We start from the raw sequence: 15232 nt of genomic DNA, 5'->3' as shown, positions 1-15232 counted from the left end.
ACTACTTGGAAATATTTTTACAGTAAAATTAATGACTATTAAGGGCTTAAGAGAAAAGATATTCCAGCAAAATCACTGTGCCCATCAACATGAAAGCATGCGGGCAGACATCAGGCATGTAGGTAGGTAGGCCGGCACATGCAGCTCCATGCCGTATTTTTTAGGTAGGAAAAGAAGAATATTTCCAAACTCTTCCTGCATCTGAACCCATGAGTGCATCTATTTCTGGTTAAGCAATCACGGCCTGGATTGCTGAGGCTTGGAAGTCAGCAGCCAGGCGACTGTGTTAGGCATCACGCATCAAAGGGAGAGAAGTGAGCTGGCAGCGCTTTGTGCAGGCTGAAACCTCCCCCAGTGCTCCAGCTCAAGAGAGCTTATTTAATTTAGAGAACAAACAAAGTGCACTGGCAGGAGTGCTCATTCATAGATACCTTTACATCTTCCAGTAGACCCTGGAAATAGGAGGAAATACATAAGGATCATCTTTATTTAATTTTTTTTTCTTTCCTAGGCAGGCATAGATTTAGTGGAAACAGGTGGAGGTTGCAGACTTCTCCCATCCTCCACATTTGTGAGGTCTGGTGCAGCACCGTGCTGACTGACATGCCAGACGCTGTGCTGGTGGCCATGTAGGCAACGTGCATCCAGTCTAATGAGGTCTTTGTGTGCTCCTCAGTGCCCCAGCACGTTGCATTACAGACCCCCAGTCTCAGTTTGCCCTCTGAACCTCCTTCACCCTTGTGCATCTGTATCGAGCTGCCAGGATTCCACCAGGCAGTTCCTAGTACGTGAGGTTTTGACCAACACCGTCCATTCCACTATAGTAAGATCTAGGCACAATACAATATGGGATGGTGATGTAAAGACAATCCAAACACTTCCAGAGTAACAGAAATATATGCCATTTCCACCTTTGAACTTCCCTTGTAATTAGCTTCATTTGAAGGAAGGACATAAGGGAACAGTACAGCTTCCACAAGAGGAAACTTCCCTGGCTTGAGATCTCACAGAGAGCAGTAGGTTATATGGACATTGTGACAATTTCTGATCCATTTACCAGAATACCTGATCTTGAAGAACAGCAAATCAGTGTAGCTCTGCGAGAAGGATAAGAGGGGGTTCTTGTTGCAGCTCAAAGTTGAATTGGCTTGATTGGAATGAATTGTTGCAGATCTTTGTGATGCACTTGGCATAAACATTAAAAAAAAAACATACAGTATCAGTAACATTCAACTCCATTTTTGCATTAAAAAAAAAACAACCCTGCAGCTGTGCTGGATAAAAGCAAATCTGTCTTTTAATGCAAGGCAAATATCCATCATCATTCTTAACCAACAAAATGCATCATACTGCATCAATACTGCAATATTAATTGCAGTAATGCAATTAATGCATTAATACCAGTAGGAGACTTAACAAAGCTATGGAGCCAGGATTGCCAGAACGTGCTCAGAGTCCTGCCAATACACTGAAAGAGGTGAACAGTGAAAGACCTTGTACAGTTTCCCTGTACCTTGGTTTTCTCCAAGGAAAATAGTTAATAACTGGTCAGAAAGGGAGGTTGTTTTTTATTCAAAACCTTAAAAATCTTGGTTTAAGAGAAGTAGAAGTAAAAACTCTTTAAGTTTTTTTGTTCTTGCTTTCTAGGAGGACAGAGTGGATCGGCCAGTGCTGTGTATTGATCCGGTGAGAAAAAGAAAAAAAGGAATATTACGGAGACACAATTATATGCAACTTGCAGACCTGTCCTATTTTCCTATTTTAAACTAGTTTGTTGAAATTTGTCTAAAAATCCGAACAAAAACACAATTTAGCTTATCCCAGATCCATTAGGAAGACATTAAGCTAAAGAAAATTAAAGCCACTATTCAAACAAAGGCAGGGAATTAGACCCCATGCAGACAAAGCCGGTAGGGAAGCCGGACACCAGTTCAGCAAAGTTGTCTTGAGGGCTAAAGCTTCACCTTGTCAATTCTTAGCTCTTACTAAATTCTTTCTTCCTAAATCCAGAGAGAATACACCGAGAACAATTCAGATCACCTGTGCCATTATTGAGGATTAAGGAGCAAAGAGTCTACATCATTTCTTAATTAGAAGTCGAGGGGAATGGGATTGGGGCATCATTAAGCAAACAAAGCAAAGCCCCGGTACAATAGGTGGTAAGTAGGCTATTAGCTCTGCTAAGTGCCTCTTCTTTAGCTTCAAGGAGGGGAGGCAGTTTAGCTAGGAAAAAGGGAATTAGCATGAACATATCCCATCTATCTAAAGATGTGCTAAACTCGGTGCCGAGGCCCCTCAAATTAGTCAAGGGATAACATTTACATAAAAGATACTCTGCTCTTTTTCCTTAGTGCCCGCATGGGCTGCTCTGGTTTTAATGCAGATGCTAATCAAGACCAAGGTAATCCCAGTTTACAGTGGTGCTTGGTGGAAGACTTCAGGCAAATGGCTCTTAAAAATATCTCCTTGGCCCTTGGACTGCAGCGAATCGGTTACTTCGTGGCTTCCCTTTCCCCAAGTGGCAGTCTTGAAAAGAAACATCACACCCTTGAAACATCTGACCTGGTGTTGCTGCAGAAAGCGTTAATCTTCATTTTGTAGAAAATGCTGTGAAAGGGAGCCAGAAAATCCCCTGCTCCCATACAAACCACCTTTGGCAGAGAGTGCTCCGCTAAGCCACTCGGCTTGCTCTCCACCTGGTTTTGTGGTGCAGAGCATCCAGGGGAAGGGGAGAGGAAGGCTTGCTGACTCCCACCACACTGCTAAGCCTAGCCAGGGAGCAATTAAGGCAGTATGCACAGAGCCATTTAGCTGGTGTGTTCCTCAATTCTGATCAGCTTCCTTCTCTTTAATTCCTTAAGGTTACAAGTGAACCTCTTGATGCTTTTCTGCCTTACGGTATCCGGACAGCTATTGCTCTGGTCCCTTATTTAATTTAAAACCTTCTCCTGGAGGGATTTCCATTTCTGTTGAAGTCGATGTGAGGCCTGTATACACTACAGTCTGAGGCTTAGGTGTAGTGCCTGTCGGCTCACATATCCCTTTACCTTTCTAGTTCAGAAAAATGTGTGCTAGAGCAACCACTGGCTGATAAAACCGACTGAGTATCTCTCAGCACAGAGAGCATCAGGAAGGATATCTTGTTCATTTGTCTCTGAACTGCCTCGAGTTTTTGCCACTGTGTACTGTCAGAATTGGACGTTAACCGGATAAAATACTTGATTCTGCTGCAGATTTTCCTAAGCCAACTGCAAACAACGAGTACTTTAGAAAAAAATGAAACCATTTTCTAAGTGCTTCCAGCAAGACAAGTTTGTAACCTAACTTTAAAAATCGGCATTCCTGCTGCAGTCCTTTGTATTGGCATAGTTATCAATAAGTCCCAATGACATTTCCCTTACTGTAAAAAGGACAACAGCTTTTAAGTTCAAGCTACTGTTTCCTGAAGCCTTAACTTGTTATTTTCTCAGAGCTAAGACAAGCGGATAACACTTGAGACTCAGTATTTTGGGAAAGCTTTTATTTTTAGGGTATTTTATTTTCATGCTTATATTCTTAGTCCAATTTCAAGAGGAACTGGGCAAGTGAGCTTAAGTCACAGCCCTGGGTCAGCTAAATTGTGGAATTTCTAATTCACACCCACGAAAAAGCCAGGAAGTTCTCCAGCTATGTCAGCTTGCCCCTACAGACTTGGGCGGCAGGATAGATGTGAGCTTAGCATGACTGTAGGACGTGCTGCTCGCTAGAGCAAGAAGGAAAATTCTGCAATAAAACACGCATAAAGTAGTCTAAGGCCACACATTCCTCACCAAAGAGCATCAGTCCCCTCGATTTACAAGTGAAGTGTCCACACATCTTTATTGTGCCAGCTTCCCCTTTGATAGGCACCACTAACACAGGCTTTAGCATTTTCTTTTTATACAAGGAAGATTTTGAAGCCTCGGTCCCTGCTCTTACTGCTAACACCTGCAGAGGCCTTTTACCATGCCTTCACAGGATAACCGCTCGGGTTTCTGTGCTGCGAGGAAGTGTTAAAACGCTCCAGCAGTGAGTAGTATATTTTGACAACTTCTTCCTATCAGCGTCCTGCTGTGAAGGGGATGGCTGCGGTCAGGCAGTATGCATCTGAACAAAGAGGCAGAGCAGGCAAGTTTCTCCAGCACGTTCTCAGGAAACTGAAGGCTCGGACTGACCGGAGTCTCATTTTGTGTTTACTTTTCCCTAAAATTCTTCATCCATTTGAAATGGCCAAAGATGAGAAAGAAAAAAAGACAACCAGGCCATTACAGGAGAGGAAACGTACATTGTTTTATTACCTTCCCCCAGTATCTGTATTAAACACACATCTTACTGAATTCAGGGCTAGAAGTTGCTCCTAGTTCCTCAGGGGCAGGCAAACCACTGGCAGTGTTTTACTATCTCAAATCAGTTCACTGATAGAAGTATGTAGATAAAGTACAGTCTTCCTGTGTCCACAATTAGTAACGGCACTGAGGCACACCTCCCTGCCCTAGCAGAAGGTGCTGAGAAGTGACACGGCTACAGAAACAGAAATCAAGTCCTCTGCCATGTCCCCTGGGGCATGGTATGGCAGCTTGAAAGGACATGGGGAAGGGTGAAACATTTCTACAGATTCAGTCACTCCTTGAACAGGAACAAAGTCCTCAGAGTCTCACCCTTTTCGATTGCGTTAAAAATAATACATGTTAAAAACAGCCTAAAAACGTTATCTTTTGGAAATCTGGAAAACCAAGACTGATGAACTTCCTAATGCCTTTAAACACTTGCAAGTCCTCATTTCAGTTCCAAATTAGTTTTTGTAGTAGTGAAGGAGAATCCAGCCCCAGCGCTGCGCTGATGGGTCCTCTTCTCAGCCGTGACCCGCTGAGTACATCGTTTGGTCACCCGGTGGCACACTGATAGGGCACGCGGTGGCACCGTGCCCATAAATTGTCCTTTTGAGGAAGGATGCTGGAGTTGTTAGCCTGGTGTGGTCAGGGGGCATTCTGTATTCATGTAAAGGGTACAAGAGCTGCCCACTGGGAGGGGGGGAACTTAAGAAGCGAGCTTCTTCAGCCAAGCCAATGATGGGAAGAGAGGGGGCTAGAGCTGTGCAGATGCTGCTGGTCTGAGGACCACTGCTCAGCGAGCTCCTGGTGGCACAGCTAGAGCTGGAGAGGCGAGAAGGAAGATCAGGTTCTAGTAGCCAGGTCTGACCAGGTGCCAGTCCGCTTTGCTGCTCCTCGTCCTGGGATTTTAAGCACTTGCAGCAGCAAATTCCAACACAGGCACCGCCAACAACAAATGCCACGAACACGGAGCCAACAAGAAGGAATGGCAGGTACACGGGGACTGAAAATAGAAGAGTGACGTTAGCCAGCCATTCGTTCATGGGGTATTGTAGGTTATATTCTGTTGTTCTTAAGGCATGCACCAGGGAGCAGGCCAGGGCAGTTTTGCTCTAAAGCCTTGCTAGAGGAGAGCAAAAAAGATCAGAAACTGGCAGCCACTAAGGCAAGCTCCTTGGGAAAAGCCTGATGTACACAGGGTCAGACAAGTCAGTCCTGTAGCATCTGCCCTTTGTACCCATGCAAGAAATGTTGTGACATTCAGCATTCATGTGAGCCAATTCTCAGCATCACAGCTACAGCTCACTTGTGCAAGATTAACAGAGTTCTAACATACAGCTATTAACTGGAGGTTTTATTTTTATATATATACACGCACATAAAAATTGCCATTGGTTTGTGTGGCATCTGGGTTCTTACAAGCCAGAAATAAAGTCAAAATAATTACTTGGAGGCAGCCACATTCATTTATTGTTGAAACTGGTTAGCAACACACATACTCCACTGGTGCCAAAGCACCAGAGGTGCTACCAGACTACTCTCTTAGCAGCTTAGAAGCTTTTTTAAGAGTACAACCAACAGAAAAACACCTTGAGTAAAGCCCCAAGCTGTTGTGTCTTCCCAGTGCAAGTCAGTGACTGGCTCTGGCCCATGCAAGCAAGGCAAACTCTACACAAGAAGCCCTGTACAGGTCTCCAAGCACTTGGACTGCAATGCTTCCAGCTCCCCTGGGCCCAGCAGCATGAACCCAGCTGGGGATAGCCCTGGAGGTCTGAAGAGGAGAAATGCTTTTGATGCCACCAAGGTAGGCTTGCTCCAGGGGATGCAAAGAGGACAGCACACCTGATCTTCCCTCCCGTCTGCAAGAGGAACGGCAACTTACCTGGCAGCGGGGGCCTGGGGCTGGGCTGCTGCTGGTCCCCAGGGCACCGTCCCTGGTCCAGGCGAGCCTCCCTGGCTGAGCAGCAGTAGCGCAAGGTGCAGGTCCCGCAGCACAGGGCAGCCTCCGGGCTGTCGTAGCGCTCCGGGCACTGGAAGCCGTGGTGCCAGCGCTGCGTGCCGCCGGCCCAGCCGTGGCAGTACTCCCCTGCCTGCCCAGGGCTGCCTCGCAGGGCCAGCAGCAGGGCCAGGAGATACCCCCTTACCATGGTGGGGAGCCCACAGCCTCCTCTGGCTGCGTGGAACAACTCTGCCCTTCTTTTTTTAAAAAGGAAACTAAAGGCAGGACCCCTAAGCAGCTGGAGTCCAACACTGCCAGCCCCCCAGCTGCCTGCCAAGGCACTGCCGAGCTCCTGTTTCAGGAGGTTTTATCTCTTGGCTCAGGACCCACCTCTAATCCCCTCTCCCTGCAGCAACAAAGACGGACCCACTAATTGAAAACCCTTTGCAGCTCCACCTTCCTCACCTCTGTCCTTTATTCCCGTAGGGAGCAGGCACTGGTTGCTGCTGGAAGATGGCACATCTCTCACACAGGTAGGCATTTCGACCAAAAACGGCAGAGTTAGCAAGGCTAAAGAGTGCAGGACACAAAGAGCCCAGGGCTAGCCCGATACCAAGGCTTCATTTGTGCAGAGACTTGTAGAGCAGTAGTAGGGTCAGAGGTGGAAGGCGAGGGACTGAGCTGGGCACAGGACCTGATTACAAGTGAGAAATTGAATTTCAGAAGCAGAAGGAAAGAAAGTACAGGCATCACCAGCTGCCAGAGGGCTCCTAGGTGTAATTGCTGCAAATTGGTAAAGACTGATCAGAAGACAGACAGAGACCCCATAGCAGCGCAGGAGTGGCAGTGACCTCTTTATCTTTCAACTAGAAATAAAACCAGGTTTGTGTGTGTGGATTTTTCTCCTGACTACTTGCTCTAGAGACAGGAGCTGTGTCTGAAGCAAGGCTGGCCTGTGCTTAACTGCAGGGAGGGCGAAAATCGTTGCTAATTGATTCCTTTGAAGAGCAGGAAGTTAGGGCGCTATCTTTTGGACCAATATCCTGCCAATCTGTAGCAGTATTCGTATCTTGCTTGGAGACTGCAAAATGCATTCTTCACTGTACAGAAAAGCTGGTTCCTGCTCGGCGTTTTGGAGTCTTGCCACGGATTGTGGAGGGAGGCAGTCCAATGATGCGGACTTTTAGAAGCACTTGCTCAAAATTATCTTCCTTCTGATAATTTTTGTTTCAATATTAGGTAACAGCTTCCACATTTACACTTTATTAACGATGTCATGGGTTCAGTTGAGTTTCAATCTGCCAAAGACATCAGCACTCATTACCTTTGCCAGTCGGTTACCTTTCATGCATCACTTTTTAACTGGCTTTTTGGCAAACCTGGTTAGACAGATCCCTGTTTACAGAGATGTTAAGTGAGACTTCTGCTTAGAACTGGAGACTTTTCCAAATGCTGCCCAGTGAATTGAGATCTGCATTTTACCCTGCTGTGTTTCAGCTCTGCCTGTGTAATGCTGCCTGATTTGCGTAGGACCTAATCCATGAGCACCACCTCGAAAATACCAAGCAGCCCCAACACCCTTTAAAATACAGCCGGAGGTGAGTGATACACGGTGGTGGGTTGGACTCTTAAAGTACTGAAGCGATACTTTAGCCCAGAGCTATATTTACCTAAAGGCAAATTCTAGCTTACCCACACATTCAACCTCAGCAATGTTAGGCCAAACTAACTCCTAACTTTGTTATTTCTTGTTGCAAGGAAAACAACCTCAGAAAGGCCTTCAACATGCACGTAGCACTTTGCAGAGTTCATGGGAACACAGTGTACCTCAGAAAAGACAACGGGATGCAATCATTTCCTCCCATCTTCCCCATTAAAGTCGTATGGGGACTCCTGCTGAGTCAGGCTTTCAAATGCTAAGGAATGCATAAACTTGTTTATTGCAGTCAACCTTTGAATGAAAGTTGCCAGTGCATCATTTCCTCTCTGCATGTACCCTGTCTTTACATGGCCATCTCGTATTTTTTCCTGCGTGGGATTATGTTACCTCAATCAGCAGGGATAAACTCCTGAGAACTAAATACAGAGCTCCTGGCGTGCGTGTGGTTGTGCATCTTCCAGGGGGCATTTGGTTCCTGAGTCAAAATCTCTCCCTTAGTTGGTCACAGACTGTCCTGTGCTGTGATGCCCACTGAATTGCTGCGGAAGCAGACGGATTTATTTGGGTCTAAAAATTGTGTATGCTTCTATAACACAACGTGGGACCCGCTTTGAGTCTCTGCGGGATAAAAAGCACTACCATTAGGCTGCTGGTTGTGAACTACAGGAGTAAAGCTTGTTGGGTTTCTGTTCTAGTGCCTTACGTTGTCTCTCTAAGCCTTCTCAGTCTTTTACCTGCCAGGGTGAAATTTTTCATGCCTGTTCTTTGAGGGCTTTGGGGAAGTTTTAAACAAAACCACCCAGCCTATTTTGCATGAGAGGACAGCAGCGATGGTTTCCCATTATTAACAACAACAAACGATCCTGTTACCTTTTCTGAGTATCCCTGCAGCCAAAACAGCTTGAGCTTTGAATTTAGAAGTTACCATGGAAATAGCCCTTAGAGAGAAGCCTTTTTTTTCCATGTGAGGGTTGCTTCTCTTATTTAGGGAAATGTACATTCCTCTTGTGAATTTGATGTGGGCAGCGAGTTGATTGAAAATTCCTGTTATTCTAAGCAGAAAGTACAAACTGGAAACTTCTTAATGTGCAGCTGCTCAGCCTTCCCTACAGAACCATTGTTCAGCATCGCTATTTTATCATCTATTACAACGTCCAAGGTTGAACTCAGCCCCCAGATTTCAGGTATATTCTAGCCATTTCCTAATGCCAAGTGAACATTCAAAACAGAAGAAGAAACGAGCGAGGAAGTAATCCCTCTCTGCTAGCAGGAGCCCCCAGCCTGGTGGTTTAATCCTGTAGGGCCTCCTCACGCCGTGTATGCTGCTTCCCTCTGACACCAGCTCAGTCAGCACCGTGCTGGCTGCTGGCACGGGGTGGGACCGGGCCCTAAATAAAATCCCGGGAAACACAGGAGGCACAATAAGAACATTCTCTACTAGCATCTGTCCTGCGGCAGCAGGCAAACGTCTCAGCCAGCATGCCCGTAAGAGCCCTCCGTGCAGACAAATATCTCACTGCTTCGTGCTGGAGGTTTTTGGGATGTGTCTGTGATGCCCTGCAGTAACACAGTTCTTTGGCATTCATGAGTGTGGCCCCTGAATAGATGCTGCCTCTGAGAAATTGTGCAAACATCCTGATAGATCACCGGGCACGCTGAGTAATGTGTGTCTGCCTCTCCACATGCTTTATTCCGACCATGCTTGACGTGCTGTTAGCTGCGAGGCAGGGCCCCCTCTGAAGCTCGTTTCAGACCATTTCGAGGGGGGTGAGGATGTAAGGTGCTGGCCAGAGAGCCTCAGAGGAGGCAGGATCCTGCTGGACCACTCCACGTACGGCAGCCTCCTTCTCCCTGAGCTCCCCATTGCTCCAACGCACACTGAAAGATTAACCCAAGGGAGAAGGAGCCAGTTCAGCGGGAATGGCTGGTCGAGAGAGGTGCGGAGGTGAAGAAACAGGAATCAGACCTATCCCAGCAAGGAAACACCTAACGAGCATGGGGAGAGAGTAGGCAGGGAGCTGGGCTGGAGTGAGCAGCAGGGTGAGCCTCCTGGTCTGAAAAGCAAAGCTGGCTCGGTGACACCCTGCCCACGGGCAGCTCTGCTCCCTCTCAGGAAGCTGCTGAGGCGCCTCCGAATTCTGGCACTGTGTAAAGCAGACAGGTACCTCCCTACAGCAACGGCCTGCTAACTGCAGGTTTGTCCTGTAACAAGAGTTCCTTCCTTAGTGATGATGGTGGGACTGCTTTATTGCATTATAATTAAAGAAAGTGGAAGATGCAGGAGGCCATGCTGAGGATGCTAACAAAATCCATGCCCTTGTAATGAAGAAGCTACAGGGGAAGCTAATATATCAAGGAGAAGGCAGCAGTATCAACTGCTTTCTGAAGAAACAGTTTTAAGCCTGATGTCAGGTTCTCTTTGCCCCTCCTTGCTGCTCCCTGAGTGTGGTACCAAGGCCTCCTCGCCTCACTGGGAAAATTGCTCTGTGATGTACAGGCTTGCGTGACTTCATCTCTTCTGTAAATGCTTTAGGTGAAAGCGGGCTGGAGAATCAACAACATAAGGAGCTGTGAAAACGCATCCTGCCTCTGCAGAAGGAAAGGAGCAGACCTGTAAGCTGGTTCGTTTAAGAAAGGACAGTCTTTGCATGTTTTATATAGCAACAACGACGGCCTCATAGCAGCCTTTCGTGCTGTGTGCTCCTGTGAGCAGTGTCCTGCTAACATGTGGTTTTCATTTATCAGCGTGGTGCTTTATCATGGGTGGCTGTAGTTTATCACAGTGCTGGGAAGGATGTCGGAGCAGGCTCCGAGCAGAATCAGAGGGCGCTGCTTGGAGTAACCAGCTCTCTGTAGGACCACGTATCTCTCCTATTTCCTCAAATTTGTCAGCTTAGGGTTTTGCTCATGTTAAAGTGAGCTGCAAATTGAACCGAGCTTCAGTTTCAGAAATTTCAGTACACGAAGCTTCCACAAAGAAAAAAGGAAAAAAAAAGACAGCAAACATCTTCGCATTCTGTTTCCAAAGGCGTGTGTGAAAGAAGACGCCTCTGTCTTTGATCAGTCTGTACGCTTACAGCAGTTGTTACGTGTACCTAACACGGCCCCAGACAGCCACATGTACTGTCACTAGTCACCAAAATGCCTAGTAACAAAATGCTAAACGTTGCCTGTTTTTAACATTCTCGTTTTCTAGGTTGTCCCCTCTTTAAAAACAACCCCTTTTTAAAAAACAAACCTTCTGAAAGAGAAAATCTGGTGTTCACCTGTTCCCTGCTGGGCTCTACCCTCTTGTTTGAGTGCCCCCCTCAGAAATAGGCTGGACAGTCCAGCAGCCCTAAAAACTTTTCTAGTGGTTACTAGAAAAGGGTATAGCAGAACTTACCGAGATGATGATTTATGGAGCTGTGCTTTCCGAACGCTGCTTCAGCCTGAATGCTCTTGATTGTCCATATACAATAGGGCTGATTTTCAAGAGGGGATGAGTCCTCAGAGCATCACTGGAAGTCAGCGGGAGCTGCAGGAGCTGCAGGAGCTCCGTCTGGGCAAAGAGCAGGCCCAGGCGGTGCTGAGCAATGCCGCGTTGCACACTGATCAAACACAGGAAGGGTTTAGCCAAACTTTCGTTGCCAACTCAAATCACAATGCATTTGGAGTTCAAACAAGTCTGGTAAGTTTTTCTTTCTTTTCTTTTTCTTTTTTTTTTTTCTTTTTGGATCCAGCTGCTTCAGAGCTCACAATGGGATTAGAAGTCTGAAACGCTGGAAATCTCGCAGGAAAACTTGCTCTTAAAATCTCCCATTCTGAATCGGATGAATATCCGACCTCTGGGACTTTTATTATTTTCTGTTGAACATTTCTGCAGCAGGCATTTTCTAGCTAAGTATAAAAGACAGAGGCTTGGCATTTATATCTGAACTGAAGTCACTGAGAAGCATCCTGACGGCTTGAATCATGCTTCACGAGCTTAACTCAAGGTTTTCATGGAGTTTGGGCTCGTCAGAGCATGGTCAGGGATATGTCCTGCTGGGGTGGCTGTGCAATATCACTTCCATTTGTATTCGTGTGCATGTATTACCTAACAGCAAGTGAAGGAAGCTGCTAGGTGCTGTATAAAATAATACAGAAATAGTTTCTGCCCTAATAGGCTTCATGTAAAGCATTTGGGCTGAGGGAAGCACAATGAGAGAGCAGGACTCCTGCTCAGCAGGGAGTGCAGCTTACCTGAGGGCTACGGCTGGCGATTTGTTGTGAGGTAGCTTTGTGAGCATTTACTTAAAAGGTCCTCCTCTCAGACAGGAAAATGGAAAGAGCCCCCCCCCTCGCCAAACATTAAAAACAAACAAACAAACAAACAAAACCAAACCAAAACAACAGGAATTTCACCGCAGTTTTAACAAACTGGCAGTTTGGACTGGCAGGGAATTGGACTGAGCATTTCCACAGCAGTTGAGACAGAGTAGAAAAGGTGAAGACTGGTCATGAAGGTTTTGAAGACTGGTTGAGGAAAAGGCTGTGAAGATTCGTAAAATAAAATAAACTTATTCCTGATAGAAAAGTTAATACGGAATCAGCAGGGAAGTCTCAAAGAAAAGGGTGAGCAGACAGAGTAGGGTTATATTTATCAAGGTGGTAACCATAACAATATGTTGGAAGTCTGGCGGTGCTTCTCCTAAAAACACTTGAAACACTGAAAATAGAGACAAGCAAATTATTAAATAATCTCATGCAGGAACCCATCCTTCACGGACATTGAGAGAAGACGACGAGAGAAGGTAGATGCCCTTTTACATCTCTTTCCTTTTTAAATCTCTGTAGCAGCAAGGTGGTGTAGAGAACAGAGGCTTGGGACCCAGCAGCTGAAAATTCCAGATTTTATTCAATCCCAGAGAAAGAAAGTCATACATAGAAAATACGCACAATAGAAAAGAGGTAATCCATTGAAAAATGCCACATTACTTAAGAGTTTTCATAAAAGACTTAAGGCACTTGATGACTGACCCCGAACAGGTCACCCCCAGTACTTAGACTGTAGATACTTTTATTGGGGATTAAATTAAGCAGTGATTTAGATGTCCATTGCAGGACTCATTCTTCTGTTACTGCTATTTCTTTCTTGAAATTGCTTTGATGTCTCTTGTGACTGTCTCTCTTGACACTTTCTTACATTCTGCAGACACAAGTTGCGATCTGCTTGGCAGTTCCGCAATCCCTCTGACATTTCAGAGAAACCTCCTATGCCATCAGCCACTTATCTCTGCTTTGAATCCGCTGGCAGACCACGTGCCTGTCGTACATCCACGGTGGAAGTGGCTTTATCTTCACTGGCTTGTGGTTTGGGCACCACCTGTCACAATCCCTCCTTTTAATCCTTTTTTATCATCATTGCCCTGGCACAATTCATCACAGCATAGCACTGGGGCAGCCTACAATAGCTGGTGTGGATGTCTCAGATGAATGGGGGATAAATTTGGCTCCAGTGGTCCAAAATGTCTTGACATCAGCGGGGTGAGCCCTTGGCTGTGCAGGACTCCTTGATGTGTGACGAGCACGGGGCAGATCAGGGAGGGACGGCAGCTGGGAAGCGCTGAACCGCGAGCCACGGCATGTGCAGCAAAACTGATCCCTTGGAATTTAGGCACAGGGAAATGCCTGAAGAAGATAAACAGGAAAACAACCAGTAAATCAAACTGCTGCCTTCACAGAACCCAAACCTTTCTGGACATTTAGAAAAGTTCAGCTCACTCAGTATTTTTACTATTTTACCTTCCTGCTCCATGGCCACTAAAATAAGAACTGAATAATTTCTGAGCACAGATGGAAGCAAAGTGGCCACTTCTAGCTGTCCTCCCGTGCCCAGGGAATGGCAGAAAGTGCTGGAGGAACAGGGTACCCTCCTGCCCCTGTTCATTACTGAGAGGTTCAGACCATTTATAGAGGCATTGATATTTCTGGATGCTTAATCAAAGCCAAACCTCAAGGTGAACCTCTGAACCTCTTTCAGTTTGACCATTACTTCTTAGAAGCGATGCTTTAATTTTCATCTAATGCCAAGAAAAGTCTTTCATTCTCCCCAGCTGGCATCTGAGATAAGGGACTAAATCTCCCAGACATTCAGACATCGAACGGTTCTGTCGTGTGTTCCTTTAGTCTCCTGCTCAAAGTCTTTCCCTCCCCCCGACTGATCTCAGATATAATGCAAAATAATCAGTGGGCAAAAGAAGGGAAGCAATTTAAAGTGTGGTTTTGAAGTTCAACCAGTCTTCTGGGCTGCTGCCCTTCATTTCTGCAGCCGTCTGAGAGGTGTCTGTCCCCAAGGGTTAACTCGGGCTGCCGGGTCAGCCCTGTGATGGTTTATGTGTTATTACAGGAGGGAGCACCCTTAGGATGCACCAGGAGTTGGTTGTGGGTTACAAAAACGAAACTTGTACCAATTGCTGGTCCTTTTGCCCCAGCTGAACTGATTAATAGGATGAGCTCATTCACGCTGTAACTTCGCTAGTGTAATTAGTAGCCACAGTCCTGTGCTGCTCGTCAGGTACAGCCCCAGGTATTACGGCCGTGTCCACAGAGCTGTGTGACAGAGACCTGGCCTTGTCCTTAGGCCACTGCCACACGCTCAGGTGTGTGCAGAGCTCGCCAAGGCAGAGCTTACCTGGGCCCTAGCTCACTTCTGCTGTTGACGTTTTTGGTGGAGTATCCATCCCTTCACTGCCTTCTGCCACTGGCTCCCAGCAGAACCTCGAGGTAAACAGGAATGCTGCAAGAGATGCTTGCGGTTCCTACGGCCAGACAGCAGCAACGTGGCAGAAGCCTGAAGAGATACACCTCTTTTCTATCAGAGGTGATTCTGACCTTATTTCGAAGCGATCAAATCTTCTCTGTGTTCTCTTCCAGCAGAGGGTGCCAGTGATTGATAAACCACCAGCCCTGGCTGCCGCTCGCAGGGGAGCAGAGTGCCCTGTGTTCCTGGGGCATCAACTGTGTGCAATCCACGGAGCTGACACAATTTGCTTTTATTCTAGCTCCCTGATGGGAAGGAGAGATGCTGCATGTTGGCAGAGCTCAGCAGAGCCGACCACAAAGCTGCAGTGCAGGTGCGGAGATATTCAAGAGAAGCAGGCAGGTCCACCCCATTTTCTGTTCCAGCAATCAGCTGCACACTTGCTTGCACACGGTGAGAGAAGTGGTCACCAGAGCATCTTCAGAACGCGCAGCTTGCTTACAGCCATTGGTTAAGCTAAAGTAGCTCTTTGTATTCCTCACCAACCTTGGTATTAAAAC

At 46.6% G+C, this 15232-nt stretch overlaps 1 protein-coding gene across 1 annotated transcript; it reads right to left on the bottom strand.

The window, feature by feature from the left end:
- Positions 1-4870: 4870 nt before the first annotated feature.
- LOC140003365 (protein shisa-1-like) lies at positions 4871-6592 on the bottom strand. Its single transcript, XM_072043164.1, has 2 exons — positions 6232-6592; positions 4871-5352 (listed from the first exon to the last, which is right to left on the bottom strand). The coding sequence occupies exons 1-2, from the start codon at positions 6494-6496 to the stop codon at positions 4871-4873; spliced, it is 747 nt and encodes a 248-aa protein (XP_071899265.1). The 5' UTR covers positions 6497-6592.
- Positions 6593-15232: the final 8640 nt, after the last annotated feature.

The sequence above is a fragment of the Anas platyrhynchos genome, chromosome 10, assembly GCF_047663525.1.
Source record: "Anas platyrhynchos isolate ZD024472 breed Pekin duck chromosome 10, IASCAAS_PekinDuck_T2T, whole genome shotgun sequence".
NCBI lineage: Eukaryota > Metazoa > Chordata > Aves > Anseriformes > Anatidae > Anas > Anas platyrhynchos.
Note: the sequence above shows the minus strand (reverse complement) of the source record. Positions and strands in the feature narration are given on the sequence as shown.

Coding starts and splice junctions, on each gene's coding strand:
- LOC140003365 (XM_072043164.1), bottom strand. CDS start 6,496: ATGGTAAGGGGGTATCTCCTGGCCCTGCTGCTGGCCCTGCGAGGCAGC. Junction 5,353..6,231: donor CCCCAGGCCCCCGCTGCCAG/GTAAGTTGCCGT, acceptor TTCTATTTTCAG/TCCCCGTGTACCTGCCATTC.